At 45.5% G+C, this 21,795-nt stretch overlaps 1 protein-coding gene across 1 annotated transcript in view; it reads left to right on the top strand.

Moving 5' to 3' along the window:
• The first annotated feature begins 4,162 nt into the window (after nt 1-4,162).
• dctn4 (dynactin 4) overlaps nt 4,163-21,795 on the top strand; it is a 46,814-nt gene continuing 29,181 nt past the window's right edge. Inside the window, exons 1-4 of the mRNA XM_078551185.1 lie at nt 4,163-4,319; nt 17,183-17,253; nt 18,572-18,750; nt 20,025-20,068. Coding sequence (XP_078407311.1) covers nt 4,185-4,319; nt 17,183-17,253; nt 18,572-18,750; nt 20,025-20,068 — 429 coding nt within the window. The 5' untranslated portion in view covers nt 4,163-4,184. The remainder of the gene's footprint in view (nt 4,320-17,182; nt 17,254-18,571; nt 18,751-20,024; nt 20,069-21,795) is intronic.

The following is a 21,795-nucleotide window of genomic DNA, read 5'->3' as shown; positions in this document are numbered from 1 at the left end:
GACCATTGCCTGTAGGAGCTGAGGTGCGGTATCGCACACTCCTGCAGAAACAACAGGTCAGCTTTGACCTTGGCTAGGTAGTCCAAGGTCGCAACACATCGCGTAGTAGATTTAATGCTACATCCTCCTGTTCCTCATTGCATTGACCAAAACAGATGACCCTCTTCTAAGAAATGTGACTGTTTTCTGGAACAAAGTATCCAGGTATTTCCCCCCCCCTCCTTTATGTTGCGCAGTGTCTGCATTTTGGCTTCCAGATCAATAACCCAGATCTGGAATTCCTCAAGCTGCTTATACTTCCTGCAGACGTGTTTGTCATAGATCGCCTTGGCATCCAAAACTCACCTGTCCTAAGCTGGTTTGTCACACACTGTCCCTTAGACTGAGCACTTACTGGCCAATCAACTTACTAGCTTCCTGTGACATCACAGTTGCTTTTTTTCTTTTTCCCGGACTGTGTCCTTTACAAACTGAAGTCTCTCCCGCTCTCCGTGTCCTTTTCAAACTGATGTCTCTCCTGCCCTCTATGTCCTTTTTAAACTGAAGTCCCCGTTGCTCTCAGTGTCCTTTTGAAAGGCGCTATAGAAATGCATGTTCTTTCCTTCTTTCTTTTCTGTTATAAAATCATAGAATAGTTACAGCCATTCAGCCCTTCTTGCCTGTGCTGGCTCTCTGCAAGAGCAACTTAGATCGTCCCATCCCCCGCCCTCTCCCTGTGGCCCTGCAAATGTTTTCCCTTCAGTTTCTTATCCAATTCCCTTTTGAAATCCACAATTGAATCTGCCTCTGCCACACTGTCAAGCACCGGATTCCAGATCCTAACCGCTCACTGCATAAATAAGTTTTTCCTCGGGATGGCATTGTCCCTTCTGCCAATCACCTTAACTTGGCGTCCTGTGGTTCTCTATGCTCCTGCTAATAGGAACAGTTTCTCCCTATCTACTCTGTCCAGACCCCCCTCATGATTTTGAACACCTCTATCAAATCTCCTCTGAACCTTCTCTTCCCTCAGGGACAGCTTCTCCAATCTAGCCACATAACTGAAGTCCCTCATCCCTGGAGCCATTCTCGTAAATCTTTTCTGAGCCCTCTCTAAATCCTTCACATCCTTCCTAAAGTGTGGTGCCTAGATTTGGACACAATACTCCAGTTGTTGCTGAAACAGCATTTTATATGGGTTCACCAGAACTTCCTTCCTTTTTGCACTCTGTGCCTCTATTTATAAAGCCCAGGATTCTGTATGCCATCTTAACCACTTTCTCAACCTGTCCTGCCACCTTCAATGACTTGTGCACATATATCCCAGGCCTCTCTGCTCCTTCAGAATTTTATCCTTTATTTTACATTGCCTCTCCTCGTTCTTCCTAAGTTGAAAAGTTAAGCACCTTTAATGAGTCAGTGGGAATCCCAGGAGCGGAGCAAGACTGAACCTATCTCCATGCTTCACTCTGAACACCCCTCCCAGAAAAAGCATTGACTATAGCATGTTATGCGCTGTCGCACAAGGTGCACAAACTATCTGGGCTTTGCCTCACTGATTAGTGAAGCACCAGCCTTGGCTCAGTGATAGCACATGGATTAAAGCCTCACCTCCGGTACAGGGAACTTAATGTAGGCTGACTTTGTTACGACCAGGTGAGGGGGAGTAAGCTGGCTCCTGCTTATTCAGCCCCCTCCGGTTGGTCACAACAAAGGTTTTTTTTAAAATTTCTTTACCCCGTAATTGCCTTTTTCACTCCAAATATGTTTACTTGTTAATAAGGGGCCAGTCAAACCATCTTTGCTTGAGTCAAAGAAGGAGTAAGTTTCTAGTTTCAAAACCTGGGAAAAAATAAAATATGTGATGACACACACACACACACACACACACACACACACATCTCAAAAGTAAGAAGTTAGAGTCCAAATAAAAGTTAAAAGATTATGCAGTTAAGTCCTTTGCTTGTCCTTGAGGCATAGATTGTTTAATGTTACGGCTGTTCGAAGTTAGCTGGTTTCCTTTAAAATCCTGGAGTTGAATTGAAGTTCAGGTAATTGTACTTTGCTGGAGAGAAACTTAGCTTCAGAGAGAGAGAGAGAGAAAGAGATTCCTTACTGCTCCCTTCAGCAGTGTTTCCAGGTGACTTTGATTTTTCTCTGTGTCTGGCTTGGCAAAACCAATTCTAAAACCTCCTGTCTGTATATTCCAAAAAGGAATTCAATTAACATGTCATTGTTATTGAACAAGTAATCACATTTGTGATATTTCAGCTCAGAATATTTTGACACATTTCAAGATTGTAGAAACCATAAGGAGATGGGGTTATTCCATCCTCCACAAGGGGTTTTGAATGTCTGTTGGGTATCTGGCTGGTTAGCAGTTCCCATTGTCTTGACAGAATTACAATTGATTAAAGCCCAGCATTTTGCATTTTTAATGCCTTTCTATTAAGAGACCCTTTTTTAAGTGGACTTTGACACCTCCAGGTGTGGAATTCCATGACCAACATGTCAGCAGGTCAGCAATGCAATCCATATAGTAACATTCCAGAAAAGGTCAACTTATTATTCCAGACATCAGGTGACTCAGGGCAGCCATTTTTGGCCAGTGTCTTTACTTGTATTTTTTTAAAAATGGGTCCTCTTTAAACAGTTGAATATGTTTTTTGTTAGCTGGTGAAGTTATAGGTAGATCTCACTCAGTCACAATTTCCTGTCACCATGATAAAATGTACTGAGGAAATCCTGCACTGTCAGGGGTGCTGTCTTTCAGATAAGACATTAAACTGAAGCTGTCTGCCCTCTCAGGTTGCCAGAAATGATTCTAGGGCCGCTATTTCGAAGACAGCAGGAGAACTCTTCCTGATGTCCTGGTCAATAGTTACATTTTTATTTATTGCAATATTTATCCCTCAACCAACATCCCTGTAACAGATGATCCAGTCGTTAATCTATTGCTTGAATTTAACCTTGCTATATCCAAATTGGCTGCTACATTTCCTACATTACAACAGCGACTACAGTTCAAAACATACTTCAGTGACTGTCAAGCGCTTTAGGACATCCTGAAATTGTGAAATGTGGAACAGACATGCAAGGTCTTTCGTAAACATCATGACCTAAGACAATGGTAGTTCTGTCCCGAGTCTTACAGCTCACTGTGGGAAATGCATTACTGATTGGAGTGCTGTTAGCTTTCAAATGCATTTCCGCATAAGCCAGAGTAATTTACTTGAATAACTGGAATAATCTCTGATCTGTGTTTGCAGCTGGTGTGGAAAAGCTTCATATTTCACTCTTGCATTCATGTCATGACAAATTCAACCTCTGTCCAGATATTCTATAAGATCGTAATACATGGGAGCAGGAGTAGGCCATTCAACCCATTGAGTCTGTTTGACCATTCAATTAGCTCATTGCTGCTCTGATAATCCTCAATTCATTCAATTCTATTCATTGGTTCAAATAAGAATGATATGAATAATTGGGTGAGAAGATAACATTTAGACCATCAAATCTATTCTTTCCACAGCCCATGTGCACTCCAGTCCATCATGGATTTTGCCCATTAATCTCCCTCCATAATTCATTGAGGCTGCAGATACATCAGCACAAAAATCTAGGCTGACACTTCAATGCACTATTGAGTGAATTTTGCACTGTTGGAGATGCTGTTATTCGGATGATAAGACAAACTGCCGACCGTCTGCTCAGATGGGTGTGCAAGATCATGGAGCACAACTGCAAAGGAAAGTGGGGAGGGGGGGGGGCGTTACCCCTAGTGGCCAGGCCAATCCCTCACTCGACTTCATGAACACAGGTTAACTGGTTGTTATAGCATTGCTGTTTGTGGGAGCTTGCTGTGCACAAATTGGCTGCCATGGTTCCAACAGTGACTACATTTCAAAAAATGTTTCATGGGCTGGAAAGGGCTTTGGGAGGCGCTATAGAAATGCATGCTTGTCTTTCCGTATGCTATCATGCACTAACCTAGCCATTCAATGGGCTGAATGACCTCTGATGTCAATGGGAATTTGACAGCCATGGTTGAGCAGGCTGCTCCCTATGACGTCACTGGTCACGTTGACGTCACTGGAGCGCTGCCAAATGGTGAGCAATGACGGCGTCGCGTTGGGCGTACGCACGGCCAGCGCCATGACGCCTCTCATATGATCAACCGCCGTCGCTGACGTCACCAAGGGAAGATGGCGTCTCTGCTGCAGCTCGAGCGGGTGGTTTATCTCGTCAACGGCGAGAAGAAGCTCCGGTTGCCGCTCTCGCAGCTTTATTTCTGCCGGTATTGCCATGAGCTGCGCTCGCTCGAGTGTGTCTCTCACGAAGTAGGTACCGCCTTTCGATCGAATGGCAATGAATCAAAGCAATTCTCAACCGGGATCCCGCCTACGCACCGGCTGCTCCGCCTCTCATTGGCTCCAGGCCGTGTTAGTCAAAGGCTCAGGCCAATGGGTGAGCGGGCCCGGCTGTCAGTCAGCTGTCTCCATGGCGACGGGGCGAGGCTGGTTGATGGGATTGGGTTGGGAGGGGAGAGGAGAGAGAGCGGGAAGGGGGAGAGCCCCGGGGGTGAGGCGCGGCCGTCTCTCTTTCCCCCCCCCCCCATTCCCCATCCCCCATCCATTACCCAAGCAGCGCTTCCTTCGGGAGCCTCGGCCCTCAGTCACCGCCTTCTGGAGGCCTCTTGGGCCACACCCCATGTAGGTTCATTCTCAGCCCTGAGACTCATGATTCGGGAGACCTCCCACCCCCCCCCCCCATTCCCCCCCCATTCCCCCATCCCCCCTCTCTCCCCCCCCCCATCGCCCCTCTCTCCCCCCCCCCATCGCCCCTCTCTCCCCCCCCCCATCGCCCCTCTCTCTCCCCCCCCCATCGCCCCTCTCTCTCTCCCCCCCCATCCTCCCCTCTCTCTCCCCCCCCATCCTCCCCTCTCTCTCCCCCCCCATCCTCCCCTCTCTCTCCCCCCCCATCCTCCCCTCTCTCTCCCCCCCCATCCTCCCCTCTCTCTCCCCCCCCATCCTCCCCTCTCTCTCCCCCCCCATCCTCCCCTCTCTCTCCCCCCCCATCCTCCCCTCTCTCTCCCCCCCATCCTCCCCTCTCTCTCCCCCCCCCATCCTCCCCTCTCTCTCCCCCCCCCATCCTCCCCTCTCTCTCCCCCCCCCCATCCTCCCCTCTCTCTCCCCCCCCATCCTCCCCTCTCTCTCCCCCCCATCCTCCCCTCTCTCTCCCCCCCATCCTCCCCTCTCTCTCCCCCCCCATCCTCCCCTCTCTCTCCCCCCCCATCCTCCCCTCTCTCTCCCCCCCCATCCTCCCCTCTCTCTCCCCCCCCATCCTCCCCTCTCTCTCCCCCCCCATCCTCCCCTCTCTCTCCCCCCCCATCCTCCCCTCTCTCTCCCCCCCATCCCCCCTCTCTCTCCCCCCCCATCCCCCCTCTCTCTCCCCCCCCATCCCCCCTCTCTCTCCCCCCCCATCCCCCCTCTCTCTCCCGCCCCATCCCCCCTCTCTCTCCCGCCCCATCCCCCCTCTCTCTCCCGCCCCATCCCCCCTCTCTCTCCCGCCCCATCCCCCCTCTCTCTCCCGCCCCATCCCCCCTCTCTCTCCCGCCCCATCCCCCCCCTCTCTCCCGCCCCATCCCCCCCCCCTCTCTCCCCCGCCCCATCCCCCCCCTCCCCCCCATCCCCCCTCTCTCTCCCCCCACTCTCTCCCCCCCCATCCCCCCCCTCTCTCCCCCCCCATCCCCCCCCTCTCTCCCCCCCCATCCCCCCCCTCTCTCCCCCCCCATCCCCCCCTCTCTCCCCCCATCCCCCCCTCTCTCCCCCCCCATCCCCCCCCTCTCTCTCCCCCCCATCCCCCCCTCTCTCTCTCCCCCCCATCCCCCTCTCTCTCTCCCCCCCATCCCCCCCTCTCTCTCTCCCCCCCATCCCCCCCTCTCTCTCTCCCCCCCATCCCCCCCTCTCTCTCTCCCCCCCATCCCCCCCTCTCTCTCTCCCCCCCATCCCCCCCTCTCTCTCCCCCCCCTCTCTCTCTCTCCCCCATCCCCCCCTCTCTCTCTCCCCTCCCTCCATCCCCCCCCCTCTCTCTCTCTTATTGTACCCCTTTCAGTGGGCAGCAACATACTTTGTGTTGAAAATACGTTTTTAGAAATGCTGTAATGGTTCAGTCTTGAATCAGAGTGATGATGCCTGGATTCAGCAAAGACTGGACCAGACTGTTTTGACTGGACAGTCTCAATTTGTGAACTGGATCAATGATCTTGTTTTTAAAAAGCAAGGTCTGTTTCCTACCTCCATATCTTAATGATCAATGGATTTTTTAGCAGCAGCAGAGTAATCAAACCTAAATTATAATCTTTTCTGCTGTCTCATTAAACCTGGCAACTCTGCAATTTAATCTAAACCCCACGACTGCGGCAATCATTTTCTGAACCTTGGTCTGGATCATTTTCATCAAGCATTTTTAATCTAAAATTGTAATTGAAAAGGCTGTCAGGAGATTTTAATTTTACACCCAATGAATTGTTTTTAAAATGAGCACTGGAAGCATTAGAAAAAAAAAATACCATGCACTCAAATAGCACCTTTCTCAACCTTGAGATGTCCCAAGCTGTTTCACAGCCAATCAAGGACCTTTAAATGTGGTCTCTGTTGTAATGTAGGAAACACATGGCCAATTTGTACACAGCAAGCTCCCACTAACAGCAAGGATGAATGACTAGATAACCTGCTTTTAGTGATATTGACTGAGGATAAATATTGACCAGGGCACTGGGGAAAGCTTCCCTGCTCTTCAAAAAATGCTGTGGGATCTTTACGCCCAACTGAGACAGCACGTAGGGCCTTGGTTTATCGTTTCATCTGAAATATCGTGCCAATTACTGCTGCATTGAAGTGTCAGCCTAGGCTGTGTGCTCAAGACACTGGAGTGGGGCTTCAACCCATTAGAAATAAGATGACAGAGGTTGCGGCCGTCGCTATGATGTGGGAATGTTGGAAATGTGGCCAAATGCAGAGGACAAAAGTGAAGATGTTCAGAGTCTTCAACAACTCACTTGGCACTTTTAACATAGTAAAATGTCCTGAGGCTCTTCACAAGAGCTTTATCCAACTAAGTTTGAAACCAAACTACATAAGGCAATACTCGGGCAGGCAAAGGCGCAGGTTTTAAGCAACGTTTTAAAGAGGCAAGAGGGATAGAGAGGCCAAGAAGTGCAGGGAGGGAATTCCAGGACTCAGGCTGCTGCAATCATAGCTACCAATGGTTGAGTGATTAAAATTGGGGATATGTAAGAGGCGACAATTGGAGGGGTGCAGAAATGTTGCAAGGCTGGAAGAGGTTACAAAGGTAGAGAGAGGGACATCTGGTCAGGGCTGGAGAGGAACTGACAGTGGGAGGGGGAGGATCCAGTTGTCATGGTCCAAGTAGGTATCAATGACATAGGAGGACAAGGAAGGAGGTTCTGCATAGTATGAGGAGCTAGGCACCAAATTAAGAAACAGAACCTCAAAGGTCATAATCTCTGGGTTATTACCCAAGCCATGTGCAAATTAACATAGGACAAAGATTAGAGAAATGAATGCATGGCTCAGAGACTGGTGTGGGTGAAGTGGGTTCTGGTTTGTGGGGTACTGGCACCAGTATTCGTGTTAGGGGAAAGTGGGATCTGTACTGTTGTGATGGTCTTCATCTAAACCATGCTGGGGCTGGTGTGTCGCATAAATAGGGAGGGAGAAAGGTTTTAAACTAAATAGGGAGGCAAGGGATTAAATTTGGGAAGACATGGTTAACAAAGACAAGGCAAGAGAGAAAGGTAAGAACTGAATATTGAACGGTATGTGACATTTAGGAAGGACAGGAAACTAGGAAAAGGTGGAGGGGTGGCTCTGTTACTTAATGATGGCATTAGCACATTAGTGAGGGTGGCCTAAGTTCAGGAAACCAGGATGTAGAAGTGGTTTGGGCTGAGATGAGGAATGATAAAGGCAAGAAGTCACTTTTGGGAGTGGTGCACAGGCCTCCTAATTGTAACTACACGGTAGGAAAGAGTATAAAAGAAGAGGTAATGAGAACTTGTCAGAAAGGCATGGTGATAATCATGGGGGATTTTAATCTGCATATAGAGTAGAAAAATCAAATGGGCAAAGGTAGCATAGAAGAGGTGTTCATAGAATAATTTCGGGATAGTTTCTTAAGCAGCATGTCTGGAGTCAACCAGAGAGCAGACTATACTAAACCTGGTATTGTGCAATGAGATAGGATTAATTGATGACCTCGTAGTGGAGGCACCCCTAGGTAGCAGTGATCACAATATGATTGAATTTTATATTCAGTTTGAGGGAGAGGAGTGGGTCCAAGACTCGTATTTTAAACTTAAATAAGGGCAGTTATGAGGACATGAAAGCAGAGCTAGCTAAAGTGAGCTGGCAAATGAGGTTAAGAGACAAGTCAAGAGAGATGCAGTGGCAGACATTTAAAAGGATATTTTAGAATACACGGAACAGACACATTCCAATGGGAACGAAAAATTCCAAGGGGAGGGCTCACCATCCATGGTTAACTAAAAAGGTTAAGCAGTGTCAAACTTAAAGGAAAAGATGCGTGGCAGGTCAGAAGATTGGACAGAATATAATGAACAGACTGAGAAAAAGATTAATACGTAGGGAAAAATTAGAGTATGAGAGAAAGCAACCTAGAAATATAAAGACGGATATTAAAGGTTTCTATAGATATTTAATTAAGAAAAGAGTTAACAAAGTGAGTGTTGGTCCTATGGAAAGTGACTCTGGATAATTAATAATAGAAAGTAAGTATTTTGCATCAGTCTTTACTATAGAGGATACAAGTAACATTCCAGAAATAGCTGTAAATCAGGAAATGGAAGAGAGGGAGGAACTCAGGAAAATTACAATCACCAGGGAAGTGGTATTGAGTAAATTGTTGGAGCTGCAGGCTGACAAATCCCCAGGTCCTGATGGACTTCATCCTAGGGGTTTAAAAGAAGTGGCTGGTGGGATAATTGATGCGTTGGTTTTAATTTTCCAAAATTCCTGACATTCTGGAAAGGTTCCATTAAATTGGAAAATAGTGAATGTAATTCCTTTATTCAAGAAGGGAGGGAGACACAGAACAGGAAGCTGCAGGCCAGTTAGCTTAACATTTGTCATAGGGAAAATGTTACAAGCTGTTATGAAAGATGTTATGACAGGGCACTTAGAAAAATTCAGGGCAATGAGGCAGAGCCAACATGGTTTTGTGAAAGGGAAATCATGTTTAACCAATTTATTGAAGTTCTTTGAAAGAGTCACGTGCTGTGGATGGAGGGGAACCGGTGGATGCACTGTACTTAATTTTCAGAAAGCATTTGACAAGGTGCCACATCAAAGGTTATTGCGGAAAATAAAAGTTCATGGTGTAGGAGGTAACATATTGACATGGATAGAAGATTGGCTAGCTAACAGGAATCAGGGAGGAGGCATAAATGGGTCTTTTTCTGGTTGGCAGGATGTGACGAGTGGTGTGTCACAGGGATCAGTGCTGGGGCCTCAACTTTTTACAACTTATACAAATGACTTGGATGAAGGGGCCGAAGGTATGGTTGCTAAATTTGTTGATGACACAAAGATAGGAGGAAAGTAAGTTGTAAAGAGGACAAAAGGAGGCTACAAAGTGACATAGATAGGTTAAGTGAGTGGGCAAATATCTGGAGTACAATGTGGACAAATGTGAAATTGTCCATTGTGGCAGGAAGAATAAAAAAAAGAAGCTTATTATCTAAATGTTGAGAGATTGCAGAGCTCTGAGATTCAGAGAGATCTGGGTGTCCTAGTGCATGAATCACAAAAGGGTAGTATGCAGGTACAGCAAGTAATTAGGAAAATGTTATCATTTATTGCGAGGGGAATTGAATACAGAAGTTGGGAGATTATGCTTCATTTGTACAGGCCACTGGTGAGATCACATCTGGAGTACTGAGTACAGTATTGGTCTCTTTATTTAAGGAAGGATGTAAATGTGTTGGAAGCAGTACAGAGAAGGTTTACTGGACTAAAAACAGGAATGGGTGGGTTGTCTTATGAGGGAAGGTTGGACAGGCTAGGCTTGTATCCACTGGAGCCCAGAAGAGTAAGAAGTGACTTGATTGAAACATATAATATCCTGAGGGGTCTTGACAGGGTGGATGTGGAGAGGATGTTTTCTCTTATGGGAGAATCTAGAACTAGGGGTCACTGTTTAAAAATAAAGGGTTGCTCATTTAAGACAGAGATGAGAAATATTTTCTGAGGGCCGTGAATCTTTGGAATTCTCTTCCTCAAAAGGCAGTGGAAGCAGAGTCTTTGAATATTTTTAAGGCAGATTTTTGATAAACAAGGGGGTGAAAGGTTATCGGGGGTAGGTGGGAGGTTATAATCAGATCAGCCATGATCTTATTGAATGGTGGAGCAGGCTCGAGGGGCCAAGTGGCCTACTCCTAATTCATATGTTTGTTTGGTGTCACCATATATACCAGACATCTGAGGTGTAAACAAAGTTGAGCTTGTGGTTGGAGTAAGCAACAAAAAGAACTGTGGATGGAAATCTCCCATGTGAAAAATCCAAAGTAACTTTAGTGTTCTGCAACAGGCCACTGGGTGGGATAGTTTTCTTTGTGGAAAAAATAAGGGACATGAGCATAGGAACATTATTGTAATGGAACACTGCTGTCAACTGAGTATGAATTGGAAAACCCAACTGGCTTAGAATCTTGGTGAGCATGGCGCATGACTGATTCAGAACTCATCTTGACCTGGAATTTATAAATAACCCAGATAACAGCAGGAAATGGAAGATGTAGAACAGTGAGAATCAGTGACTGCAGAATAATCCAGCATAAAATCATCTGAGACTCAATCACACCAAAATCCAGGATCCAGTTTTATCATTGTTAAAGGCAACATTTGGAGAGATGAAAGAAGAATTATAAGAAAAGGATTTATGGAGAATGTCAGTTAGCATTTCCATTGAGAACAAATGGAATTCCTCTAAATGAATAATGCTGAGCACACAGGGCAAGTCAATTCCCCAAATCAGCAAAGTCAGACTAGGTAAATGTGACCCCCACATTGGCTAACAAATTGAAAGGAAAAATGAGCTTTATAGACCCTTAAGGCAGAAAAGAGGAGGAGGTATGGATGAATACAGGATTGTGCAAAAACAACTTAAAAAGTAATCAAAGCAGCTGAGAGGCCTAGAAGAAAAATGTTGATTCAGAATGAACTGTAACAGTAAAAATTTCAACTCACTCTAGGTGCTGGAAATCTGAAATTAAAACAGGGAATGTTAGAAACACTCAGGTTATGGGATGTCTGAGAGAGAGACACTTAGTTAATGGTTCAGGTCGATGTCTTGTTTTCTAACAAAAGATCAATTCAGGCACCTCCCCTGCCCCCGGCCACCCACTCGGAATTAATGTGGGGGCATTCGCTGCTCCTCCCCACACTACCACCCTGATGAAATGTGGGAGCCCTGAAGTGGGATATATATTGATGTGCACAGGTTGGTCTGAATGACATATTTTCATAAAGAGAGGTGAATTTTTAGAACTGTTTCCACTGTAACAGGGTGGGCGAGAGGAAATGTGAGAGGTTCATAAAATTAGTAAGGTGACCAGGGAAAGATTTTTCTCTGCTCGGTGAGACAGTACAGGGTTTACTAGTACTGGTTAGTGTGACAGTGACGGGGTTTACTAGTACTGGTTAGTGGGACAGTGACGGGGTTTACTAGTATTGGTTAAAACTTGCAATTGTCTTCAGAAGCTGTACTGTAATGTCACTGGTTCAATCTCCCAGTCTTTGAGATTAGCCATTGGGAAATGATGAGGTATTTTATCCACGGTGCTGGCATATTAGAAGAGTAGCTAACAGTTCTCAGCAGTCAAGCAAATCCCCAGTGTACTTCAGTTGTGCTGGTTTATTTAGCCTGCTGGTGCCAGTATATTTGGGAAAGAATAATAACAAGTCAGTAAGCATTGATGTTGAGCGTGCTTCTTATAGATTCATACGGCACAGGAGATCATTCCACTCACCATACCTGTGCTGGCTCTTCGTGATAGGGAGGATATGGTGTCTGAAACTCATTTCAAAGTGGAATAGGACAGCCAGATCACCAACAGCTTTAATCAGTGGCCTGGGAGCGGAATGGAGTCAGCATCCGCAGGCCAAGTTTCAGTCAAAGCCAAGAGATCAGTACATTCATTGGCAATGAAAGTCGCTGACAGAAGGGCTTTGTTTGTGAGTGAATGGGCATTCACTCACTGGAGAGAAATGTGTAGATTGTTCTGGGGTTATTGACCCATCTGGCAGTGGAAGGTTGACAAGGTGACCATAAGACATAGGAGCAGAAATTAGGCCATTCGGCCCATCGATTCTGCACCGCCATTCAATCATGGCTTCTCAACCCCATTCTCCCGCCTTTTCCCCGTAACCTTTGATCCCCTTACCAATCAAGAACCTATCTATCTCCGTCTTAAATACACTCAATGACCTGGCCTCCACAGCCTTCTGTGGCAGTGAATTCCATAGATTCACCACTCTGGCTAAAGAAGTTTCTCCTCATCTCTGTTCTAAAAGGTCTTCCCTTTACTCTGAGGCTGTGCCCTCAGGTCCTAGTCTCTCCTACTAATGGAAACATCTTCCCCACATCCACTCTATCCAGGCCTCTCAGTATTCTGTAAGTTTCAATCAGATCCCCCCTCATCCTTCTAAACTCCATCGAGTATAGACCCAGAGTCCTCAAACGTTCCTCATATGTTAAGCCTTTCATTCCTGGGATCGTTCTCGTGAACCTCCTCTGGACCCTCTCCAGGGCCAGCACATCCTTTCTGAGATACGGGGCCCAAAATTGCTCACAATATTCTAAATGTGGTCTGACCAGAGCCTTATAAAGTCTCAGCAGCACATCCCTGCTTTTATATTCTAGTCCTCTCGAAATAAATGCAATCAAGGTAGCACCCAGAGAGAAAGCACAAACAATCAAGTTAGTTGGGCTTGCCATTCACAAGGAGACAGCAATGTATACCTTAAAAGACCCTTCCAAAGATGCTGTGAGAGGCACAGAAGGTAGCCCACAGTTTTTATCTTCAATCAAGAATTATTTTCAAAGTGAAATACAAGATTAGTCAATTCATAAAAATAACCATGACATTTCAAAAGAACAAGGGACCCAACCACATGCATTTGCAATGTCGCAATTTCCACATCATGTTGTTGAGCTTATTTATTGTTTAAGATGGTAAATCATGTGATTTTTTTTTTGTTACATCACCATCAGATTGACTGCAGCCCACTTTAGTTTTGTTTTTGGTCACCAAGTGACAAATGAGCAAAATCTCATTGCCATTCTCAAGAATATCCAAATCGAGCTACTTTTCCCTAGCCAAAACCCCCTCTTCTGATGAGATTCCTAATTCATGCCTTTGTAACCTCATGGTTTGGCTTTTGAAAACACTACCCAGACTGCTCTCCCTGCTTCTGCTCTCTGCACACTGCAATCCATCTGGAATGCTGTGGCTCCTTGCTTTAGAAGCTACCATTGACTCCAGGCTGACACACTTGCCTCGGAGTCGGGAGGCCACAATGAAAATCCCAATCCAGAGTTTGGGCATTTCAACTTAGTCGAGACTTCAGTCCAGTACTGAGGGAGTGCTGCACTGACACAGGTACTGTCTTTCAGTTGGGACCTTAAATCAAGGCCCCTCCAGCCCCCTCAGATGGACAATAAGATCGCATAACATTATTCCAATAATCTGACCAACATTAATTCCCCAACCAACTTCATAAAGAAAAATAATTGGTCATTTATCTAGTTGTCTTTTGTGCCACTTTGCTATGCGTACATTTATTTACAATAAGTGACTACACTTCAAAAACCCTTTATTGGCTGCAATGTGAGAAGTCCTCTCAAAACCCTATACTACCATAGTGCTCCTATGAAATTACTTCAAGATCCTTATCCTTACTTTCAAACCTTTTTCCAGATCAGTAAGTTCACTCTCTCGGTATCTCAAAGGTCTTACCCCAACCTTTGCAGATCCTCCCATCTGCTTCTCATTCTTCATAAACTTGTTTTAATGCAGCACTATTGAATCCCAGATCCAGAGTTGACAAATCTACTGGAATTTTTCGAGGATGTAACTAGTAGAATTGATGAGGGGGTGCCATAGGATGTGGTTTATTTGGACTTTCAGAAGGTTTTCGACAAAGTCCCACATAAGAAATTAATGTGTAAAATTAAAGCGTATGGGATTGGGGGGTAGCGTATTGAGATGGATAGAAAACTGGTTGGCAGACAAGAAACAAAGAGTAGGAATAAACGGGTCTTTTTCCGAATGGCAGGCAGTGACTAGTGGGGTACCGCAGGGATCGGTGCTGAGACCCCAGCTATTCACAATATATATTAATGATTTAGATGAGGGAACGAAATGTAATATCTCCAAATTTGCAGAAGACACAAAGCTGGGTGGGAGGGTGAGCTGTGAGGAGGATGCAGAGATGCTTCAGTGTGATTTGGACAAGCTGAGTGAGTGTGCAAATGCATGGCAGATGCAGTATAATGTGGATAAATGTGAGGTTATCCAGTTTGGTAGCAAAAACAGGAAGGCAGATTATTATCTGAATGGCTATAAATTGAGAGAGGGGAATGTGCAACAAGACCTGGGTGTCCTCGTACACCAGTCGCTGAAGGTAAGCATGCAGGTGCAGCAGGTGGTAAAGAAGGCAAATGGTATGTTGGCCTTCATAGCGAGAGGATTCGAGTACAGGAGCAGGGATGCCTTGCTGCAATTATACAGGGCCTTGGTGAGACCACACCTGGAATATTGTGTGCAGTTTTGGTCTCCTTATCTGAGGAAGGATGTTCTTGCTATAGAGGGAGTGCAGCGAAGGTTTACCAGACTGATTCCTGGGATGGCAGGACTGACATGAGGAGAGATTGAGTCGATTAGGATTATATTCGCTGGAGTTCAGAAGAATGAGGGGGGATCTCATAGAAACCTATAAAATTCTAACAGGACTAGACAGGGTAGATGCAGGAAGGATGTTCCTGATGGTGGGGGAGTCCAGGACCAGGGGTCACAGTCTGGGGATATGGGGTAGACCATTTATGACTGAGATGAGGAGAAATCTCTTCACCCAGAGAATGGTGAGCCTGTGGAATTCGCTACCACAAAAAGTATTTGAGGCCAAAACATTGTATGTTTTCAAGAAAGAGTTAGATATAGCTCTTGGGGCGAAAGGGATCAAAGGATATGGGGGGGAAAGCGGGAGCAGGCTGTTGAGCTGGATGATCAACCATGATCATAATGAATGGTGGAGAAGGCTCAAAGGGCTGAATGGCCTACTCCTATTTTCTATGTTTCTATGTATTACGACAAGCTCAGGTCATTCCTCTTACTGAAGCATTTATGAAGGAGTAACTCAAACCCAAATAATTTGGCATTTTCATGTAATCAACTTGAGATTTAAAACTCAAAGTTATGTTTTCTACACAGTGAGAGAACTGTGCAAAAGCATTCTTCCCATTGTCCAGTCTCTCCACATTATCACAAGGAGCTGAAACCTGAAAGAGCCTGAATCCCACTCACCCATGCCCGTTCTCCAAAGCCTTGCATATTTTCTTCTCAAGCATTTATTTAATTCCCTTTTGAAAATTACAGTTGAATCTGTTTCCACCACCCTTTCAGGCAGCTCCTTCCAGATCGCAACAACTCACTGTAGAGGAGAATATTGAAGAAATTCCCCAGGTTAATTTGTGTTCTCTGATTATCAACCCTCTTTACTTGACCCTTCAAGTTGTCACAATTGACAGATCCGTAACCAATGGTGTTTCGTCTTGGTGCTCGACAGCTCAAAGTGCTGCATTCCAACAAACCCAAGTTTTGAAGAAGAGGATAATTGTGCACAGTTCAAGTGGGTGTAGGAAGGAAAGTTTGAGCACACCCATAATTGACTGAAACTTGGCCTCTGGGTGTTGACTCCATCCCCTCCCAGGCTTAAGCTGTTGCCAATCTTCTGTCCCATTCCATCTGATCTGAGCTGAGCTTCAGACCCCATATTCTCTTTATCACAAAAACCGCCTACTTTCACCTAAATAACAGTGTTTACTCTGCCCCATCTCAACCCATTGAAACCCTTGTCTGTGCCTTTGGACAACTATTCCTATTGCCTTGGCATCCTCCAACCTCTAAACTACAGCTCATCTGAAATTCTGCTGCTCTTGTCTAATCCCATACCAAGCACATCACCTCTGTCATTGTTAATCTGCACTTGCTGCTAGCCTCCCAGTGCCTCCATAAATTCTCATTATTGTGTTTAAATCCCTCACCGACCTCTCCCTAGGTCTGTAACCTTCTCCAGCATTATAATCTTCCTGCCCACTCTCCACTGAATGTTCCTCTGACTCCAGCCTCGTGTAAGCCTCCTTTGCCCCACATTTGGTAGCTATGCATTCAGCTAAATGAGTCCCACTCCCAGAAATGTTCTGTTTGGCCCCCTCCGCCTGTTTCTCTTCCTTAAAGCTCACTGTTTTGGCTAGGCTTTAGTCACTGCATCCAGTAGCTTCACCTTTGGCTCAGTGCCTAAATTTTCATTTTCATACTGACTTGCCATTGGGCGTTTTCCTCTGTAAATGGTGCTGTGCAAATGCAAGTTATTGATACCTCATCTGTGAGTGCATGGTCATGAGTGAAAGAAAAGAGAAGTTTTGCAATCTCAGAATATCCCAAAGCACTTTACAGCCAACAAAATACTTTGGAAGCATAGCCACTGTTGTAATGCAGGAATTACAGCTGCCAGTTTGTGCACAGCAAGGCCCCACAAGCAGCAGTGAAATAATGAACAGATGATTTGTTTTTTAGATGTTGCTTAAGGGATAAACCCCTCAATGACCTCCAAAATATCAATATCTGCAACCTCCTCTGACAGTGCAGCACTCCCTCAGTACTGTGCTGCGAGTGTCAGCCTGGATTTTGGGCTCAAGTCTCTGGAGTGAGGCTTGAACCCACAAGTTCCCGACTCAGGCAACAGTGCTACCTACTGAGCCACAGCTGACACCATGCATACAGAGGGCAACGTAATTTGTTAGTAAGTGGTTGGCCCTCGTGTACTTTTAGCTGGTGTGTGGATATTATGCAGTTGCTAATGGTCTATCTTGCTGTTTCCAGGTGGACTCCCATTACTGCCCAAGCTGTCTGGAGAACATGCCTTCAGCTGAAGCAAAACTCAAAAAAAACAGGTAAGCTGCTTTGTTTGTTGCCAAGAATTCCAAATCAGTGGGAGTAACATCTCGTCTTAGTTCAGTTTATGACTCCTTGTAAACCCTGCTGTTACCGCTGACCAGATCCGCGCTTAAAGCCAGATTTCATGCATTGGGTCACTGTATGCAGGTGAGCTCAATCTCTTTCATTGCGTAGAATTAATGCAGTGTTTGAAATCCCCGAGTGAATCTCCAGGATTTACCTGGCATTTCTCAGCTACTTGCCTAGTTGGGGCTGCGGGGGGTTGGGTGGGTGTGGTGAATGTTTGCATACATCAGCCATCTTGTGTGTTGCATTCTTTAATATTTGGAGGTGCAGCTGCACCCCCGCCCTGCTGTTTCCCTTGTGAGCAGTCACTTGTATTGGGCATGCCAGCTATCTGCTGCCTCACCCATCATCGAGTTGGCAGGTTATTTATTCAACAATGCTGCACTTTGTGGCCTAGCCTGATTCTCTTCTCCACCTGCCTCCGTCCTGTCGCTCTTGTGTACCATGTAACCAGGAACGGGAGGTTTAGCTGCACTTTGTTTCACTTCCCAGCCCAGGGATGCTGCAGTATACTTACCGCTTCTGTTACTGAGATCCCCTGTTCTACTACAGATGAAAGACTGTCTGGTATGTATGGCCCAGTAATATCTGGGTTGCGTACTTACTAGCTGAGTCATCAAAGGAGCCAGATGCACATCGGCCTTAATGCCAAGGTGTTAATCAAAGATTGATGCAAAGCAGACGGAAGCCATCAGGCCCATCATGCCTGTGCAGGCTGTTTGAAGGAGCTATCCAATTATCCGATTTCCCAATTGTTCTTTCAGAGCCTTGTAAATATTTTTCCTCTTCCAAGCATTTACCCAATTTCCCCTTGGCAATTCTATTGAAATTATTTCCACCATTCTATTCCAGATCACTGAATTAAAAAAAAATTCTCATCTTCCCCTCTGGTTCCTTGGCCAATGACATTAAATCTGTGTCCTTTGGTTTCCAACCCTCCTGTTAGTGAGAACAGTTCCTCCCTATTGATCAAAACCACACACAATTTTGAGCACCTCTATTAAATCTTAACTTAACCTTGCCTATTCCAAGGAGAACAATCCCAGTTTTTTTTAAACTCTGTCCAAATAACTGTAAAACAAATGATATCTTCCATTCACACATTTCCCCAACCCCTGTATATTTTAAACTGTGATAATTGTGACTGAATTCCAGAATGGCTCTGGTTTGCATACTTGCAGGAATTGATTGTTTAGATTTATGTTATGTCTGTTGTTGGTCGTTCACTTAATGGTTTGTGCTCTGCAGGTGCGCTAATTGTTTTGACTGCCCATGCTGCATGCATACTCTCTCCACAAGAGCCACCAACATCCCAGCGCCTCTGCCTGATGACCCAGCGAAGACCACCATGAAGAAGGCTTACTATCTGGCCTGTGGCTTCTGCCGCTGGACTTCTAGAGATGTCGGCATGGCTGACAAATCTGTGGGTAAGTAGTGCTGACTCAGCTGAATTAGTGGCAAGACCATGATGGGGCTAAGTTGGGCAGCTTTTTCAATGAATGGGCCAAATGGCCACCTCCTGTACTGTCCTATTCTATTGTATTTCCAAACAGGGAGAATCACAAGGGGAGCAAGTGGAATTTAATCTGAACCCTGCTAACTGCATTCATTTACTACAGCTGTTATTCTTGTGAGAGAGCACAAATCTGAACCCAAAATAGAATCTGGCATTCTCTGCCCCTCACCTCTTTTAAAACTGCCTCTCTGGCCAAACTGGCCCCTCCCCGATTGTATAATTTTCCACATTGTCCTACCTATGACATTTCCTTTGAGATGTTTTTGCATTCAAGGTGTTACGTAGACGCAGGTTGTTTCACGTATCATTGTTACCTTACACATTTTTAACCAATTACTTTTAATTTTGTTTTATTGACCTTTTTTATCGTTCACTTGAAGTGAAGGACTGTTTTCTGCGACCAGGAGTACAGGAAGGATTGAATTGTGTATTTCCTGCAGCTCCGACTGGTATTGATGCCGTCTCCCTGCAGGTTGGAGCAGACTCCTCCCAGCTGTAGTCAATGAAATTGAGCAATCAACAGCCATGGATTTGCTGGGCCTGAACCCACTGTTGCGTGGCATCAATGTTCTGTTCAGTGTCAGGTTCCAACATCCGGTCCCTGACCAAGATCTTCCATCTCTTTATCTTTGCTCACTTAGACCTGTACCGCAACCCATTTGCACCTGAGCTTTGAGTAGAAGATGGTTGCGTTCTTGTTTGAGCCACAGGTTGTGGGCTGAAGCCTCACACGAGACCTGAGCATATAATCCAGCCTGACACTCCTAGTGCAGTGCTGCACTGTCAAGGGGTCTTTTGGATGAGCTGTTAAACCAGACCCGGTCTTCCCTCTCGTGGAAGTAAAAGATCCTATGGCACTCTTCAAAGAGGAGCTGGAGAATTATTTCTGGTGTCCTCGCCAATATTATCTGATCATTATCACATTGCTGTTTGCGGGACCTTGTGCACAAATTGATTGTTGCGTTTCCCTACTTTACAACAGTGACTCCTTCAAAAGTATACATTGGCTGTAAAGCTTTTTGGGATTTTTGAGGCCAAGAAAGGCACTATTTAACTGCAAGTCTTTCCTGTTCCTTGAGGTGTGCTTGAGACATGCTGTTGCTATCCTCTCCCTGTCCACCCTTTCTGTATGTTTCTGTATTTGCAGCATTGTGCAATGTGCTAATCATATTCCTTCTCTTCTAGCCAGTGGAGGATGGCAAGAACCAGAGAATCCTCATACGCAGCGGGTGAGTTTGGAGGTACAAACGTGCAATGACAAATGAGAAATCCTGTAAGTGTAGTGTTATATTCAGCTTCCAGCACCCCTTTCATATAGATACTGGCCAGTGCTGGGAAACAGCTTCCTGGTTGTTGGATGCACCCATGTGCATGCGGCTGAATTCTTCAGCCAAGTATTGGGTTGGGGGCAAGTGCCACTAAAGCTATGCTAGATATTGTCCTCTTTCCATCAGGATTTGTGAGAAATAGGAACCGGATAGTAGGCCTTTTGGCCTTTTGAGCCTGCTCCATCATGCAATGAGATGATGGCTGCTGTATCTCAACTCCACCTTCCTGCACTATCTTTTATATCCCTTAATTCTTTTGGCATTGAATGGATAGCGAGAGGGCTGGCTGATTTGACTCTTAATGCTTATTCGGAGAGCCAGTGCAGACAAGATGGGCTGAATGGCCTCCTTTTGCACCATAACAATTCTGTGATTTTGTGTCTTTCCCATTCGCTGTCCTGGGATAACAGAGGTAAATTGTAGCATCACTTCCAAAGTGAAGACTGGCTGACTGCACACTGTCTGAGAATTGGTTTTCTGTTCTGCAGTCACATGTTGGTTGCTGCCTTGATCCAGTGAGCCACTGGATGAGCTAGCTTTGGTTAATGTTATTGCTCAGTCTTCTGACATGTCCAGTGTGTTGTGTACAGTGGAACTTGCTGAATGAATGATAGCTCTGTGCCACTTCCTGCTTCCTTCCATATCAAACACATGCCAAGTTTGCCCCTTGCAATGCAGACTGGAGATTGGGACTCTGATAAAGTCCAATGTTGATAGACTTTTTAGTTTTGCGTGTCCCATGTTTTCAGTTGTAAAAGGATTTTGCTGCATTGTGGTTGTTTAATGGTCACTATTAGTGATACTAACTTTTTATTCCAGATTTATTTAATTAACTGAACTTGCATTCCCCAGCTGGTGTGATGAGTTTTGAAATTGCGTCTCTGGGTTATTAGCACGGCCTTCTGGATTACCAGTCCAGTAACATAACCATTATGCTACCATACTCAGATAAAAGCAAAAAACTGCGGACGCTGGAAATCCAAAACAAAAACAAAAATACCTGGACAAACTCAGCAGGTCTGACAGCACCTGTGGAGAATGACACAGTTAAAGTTTCGAGTCCGTATGACTCTTCAACAGAACTAAGGAAAAATAGAAAAGAGGTGAAATATAAGCTGGTTTAAGGGGGGGTGGGACAAGTAGAGCTGGATAGAGGGCCAGTGATAGGTGGAGATAACCAAAAGATGTCATAGACAAAGGGACAAAGAGGTGTTGAAGGTGGTGATATTATCTAAAGAATGTGATAATAGGTGACATTAAGGGTAGAAAACAGGAAGAGCAAGGTACAGGAGCCCTAGTGGGGGTGGGGTTGGGGTGGGGGGAAGGGATCGAAATAGGCTAAAAGGTAGAGATAAAACAATGGATGGAAATACATTTAAAAATAATGGAAATAGGTGGGAAAAGAAAAATCTATATAAATTATTGAAAAAAGGGGGATTGGAAAGGGGGTGGGGATGGAGGAGACAGTTCATGATCTAAAATTGTTGAACTCAATATTCAGCCCGGAAGGCTGTAAAGTGCCGAGTCGGAAGATGAGGTGCTGATCCTCCAGTTTGCGTTGAGCTTCACTGGAACAATGCAGCAAGCCAAGGACGGACATGTGAGCATGAGAGCAGGGTAGAGTGTTG

This window comes from Cetorhinus maximus, chromosome 10 (genome assembly GCF_964194155.1).
Source record: "Cetorhinus maximus chromosome 10, sCetMax3.hap1.1, whole genome shotgun sequence".
Taxonomy (NCBI): domain Eukaryota; kingdom Metazoa; phylum Chordata; class Chondrichthyes; order Lamniformes; family Cetorhinidae; genus Cetorhinus; species Cetorhinus maximus.
Note: the sequence above shows the minus strand (reverse complement) of the source record. Positions and strands in the feature narration are given on the sequence as shown.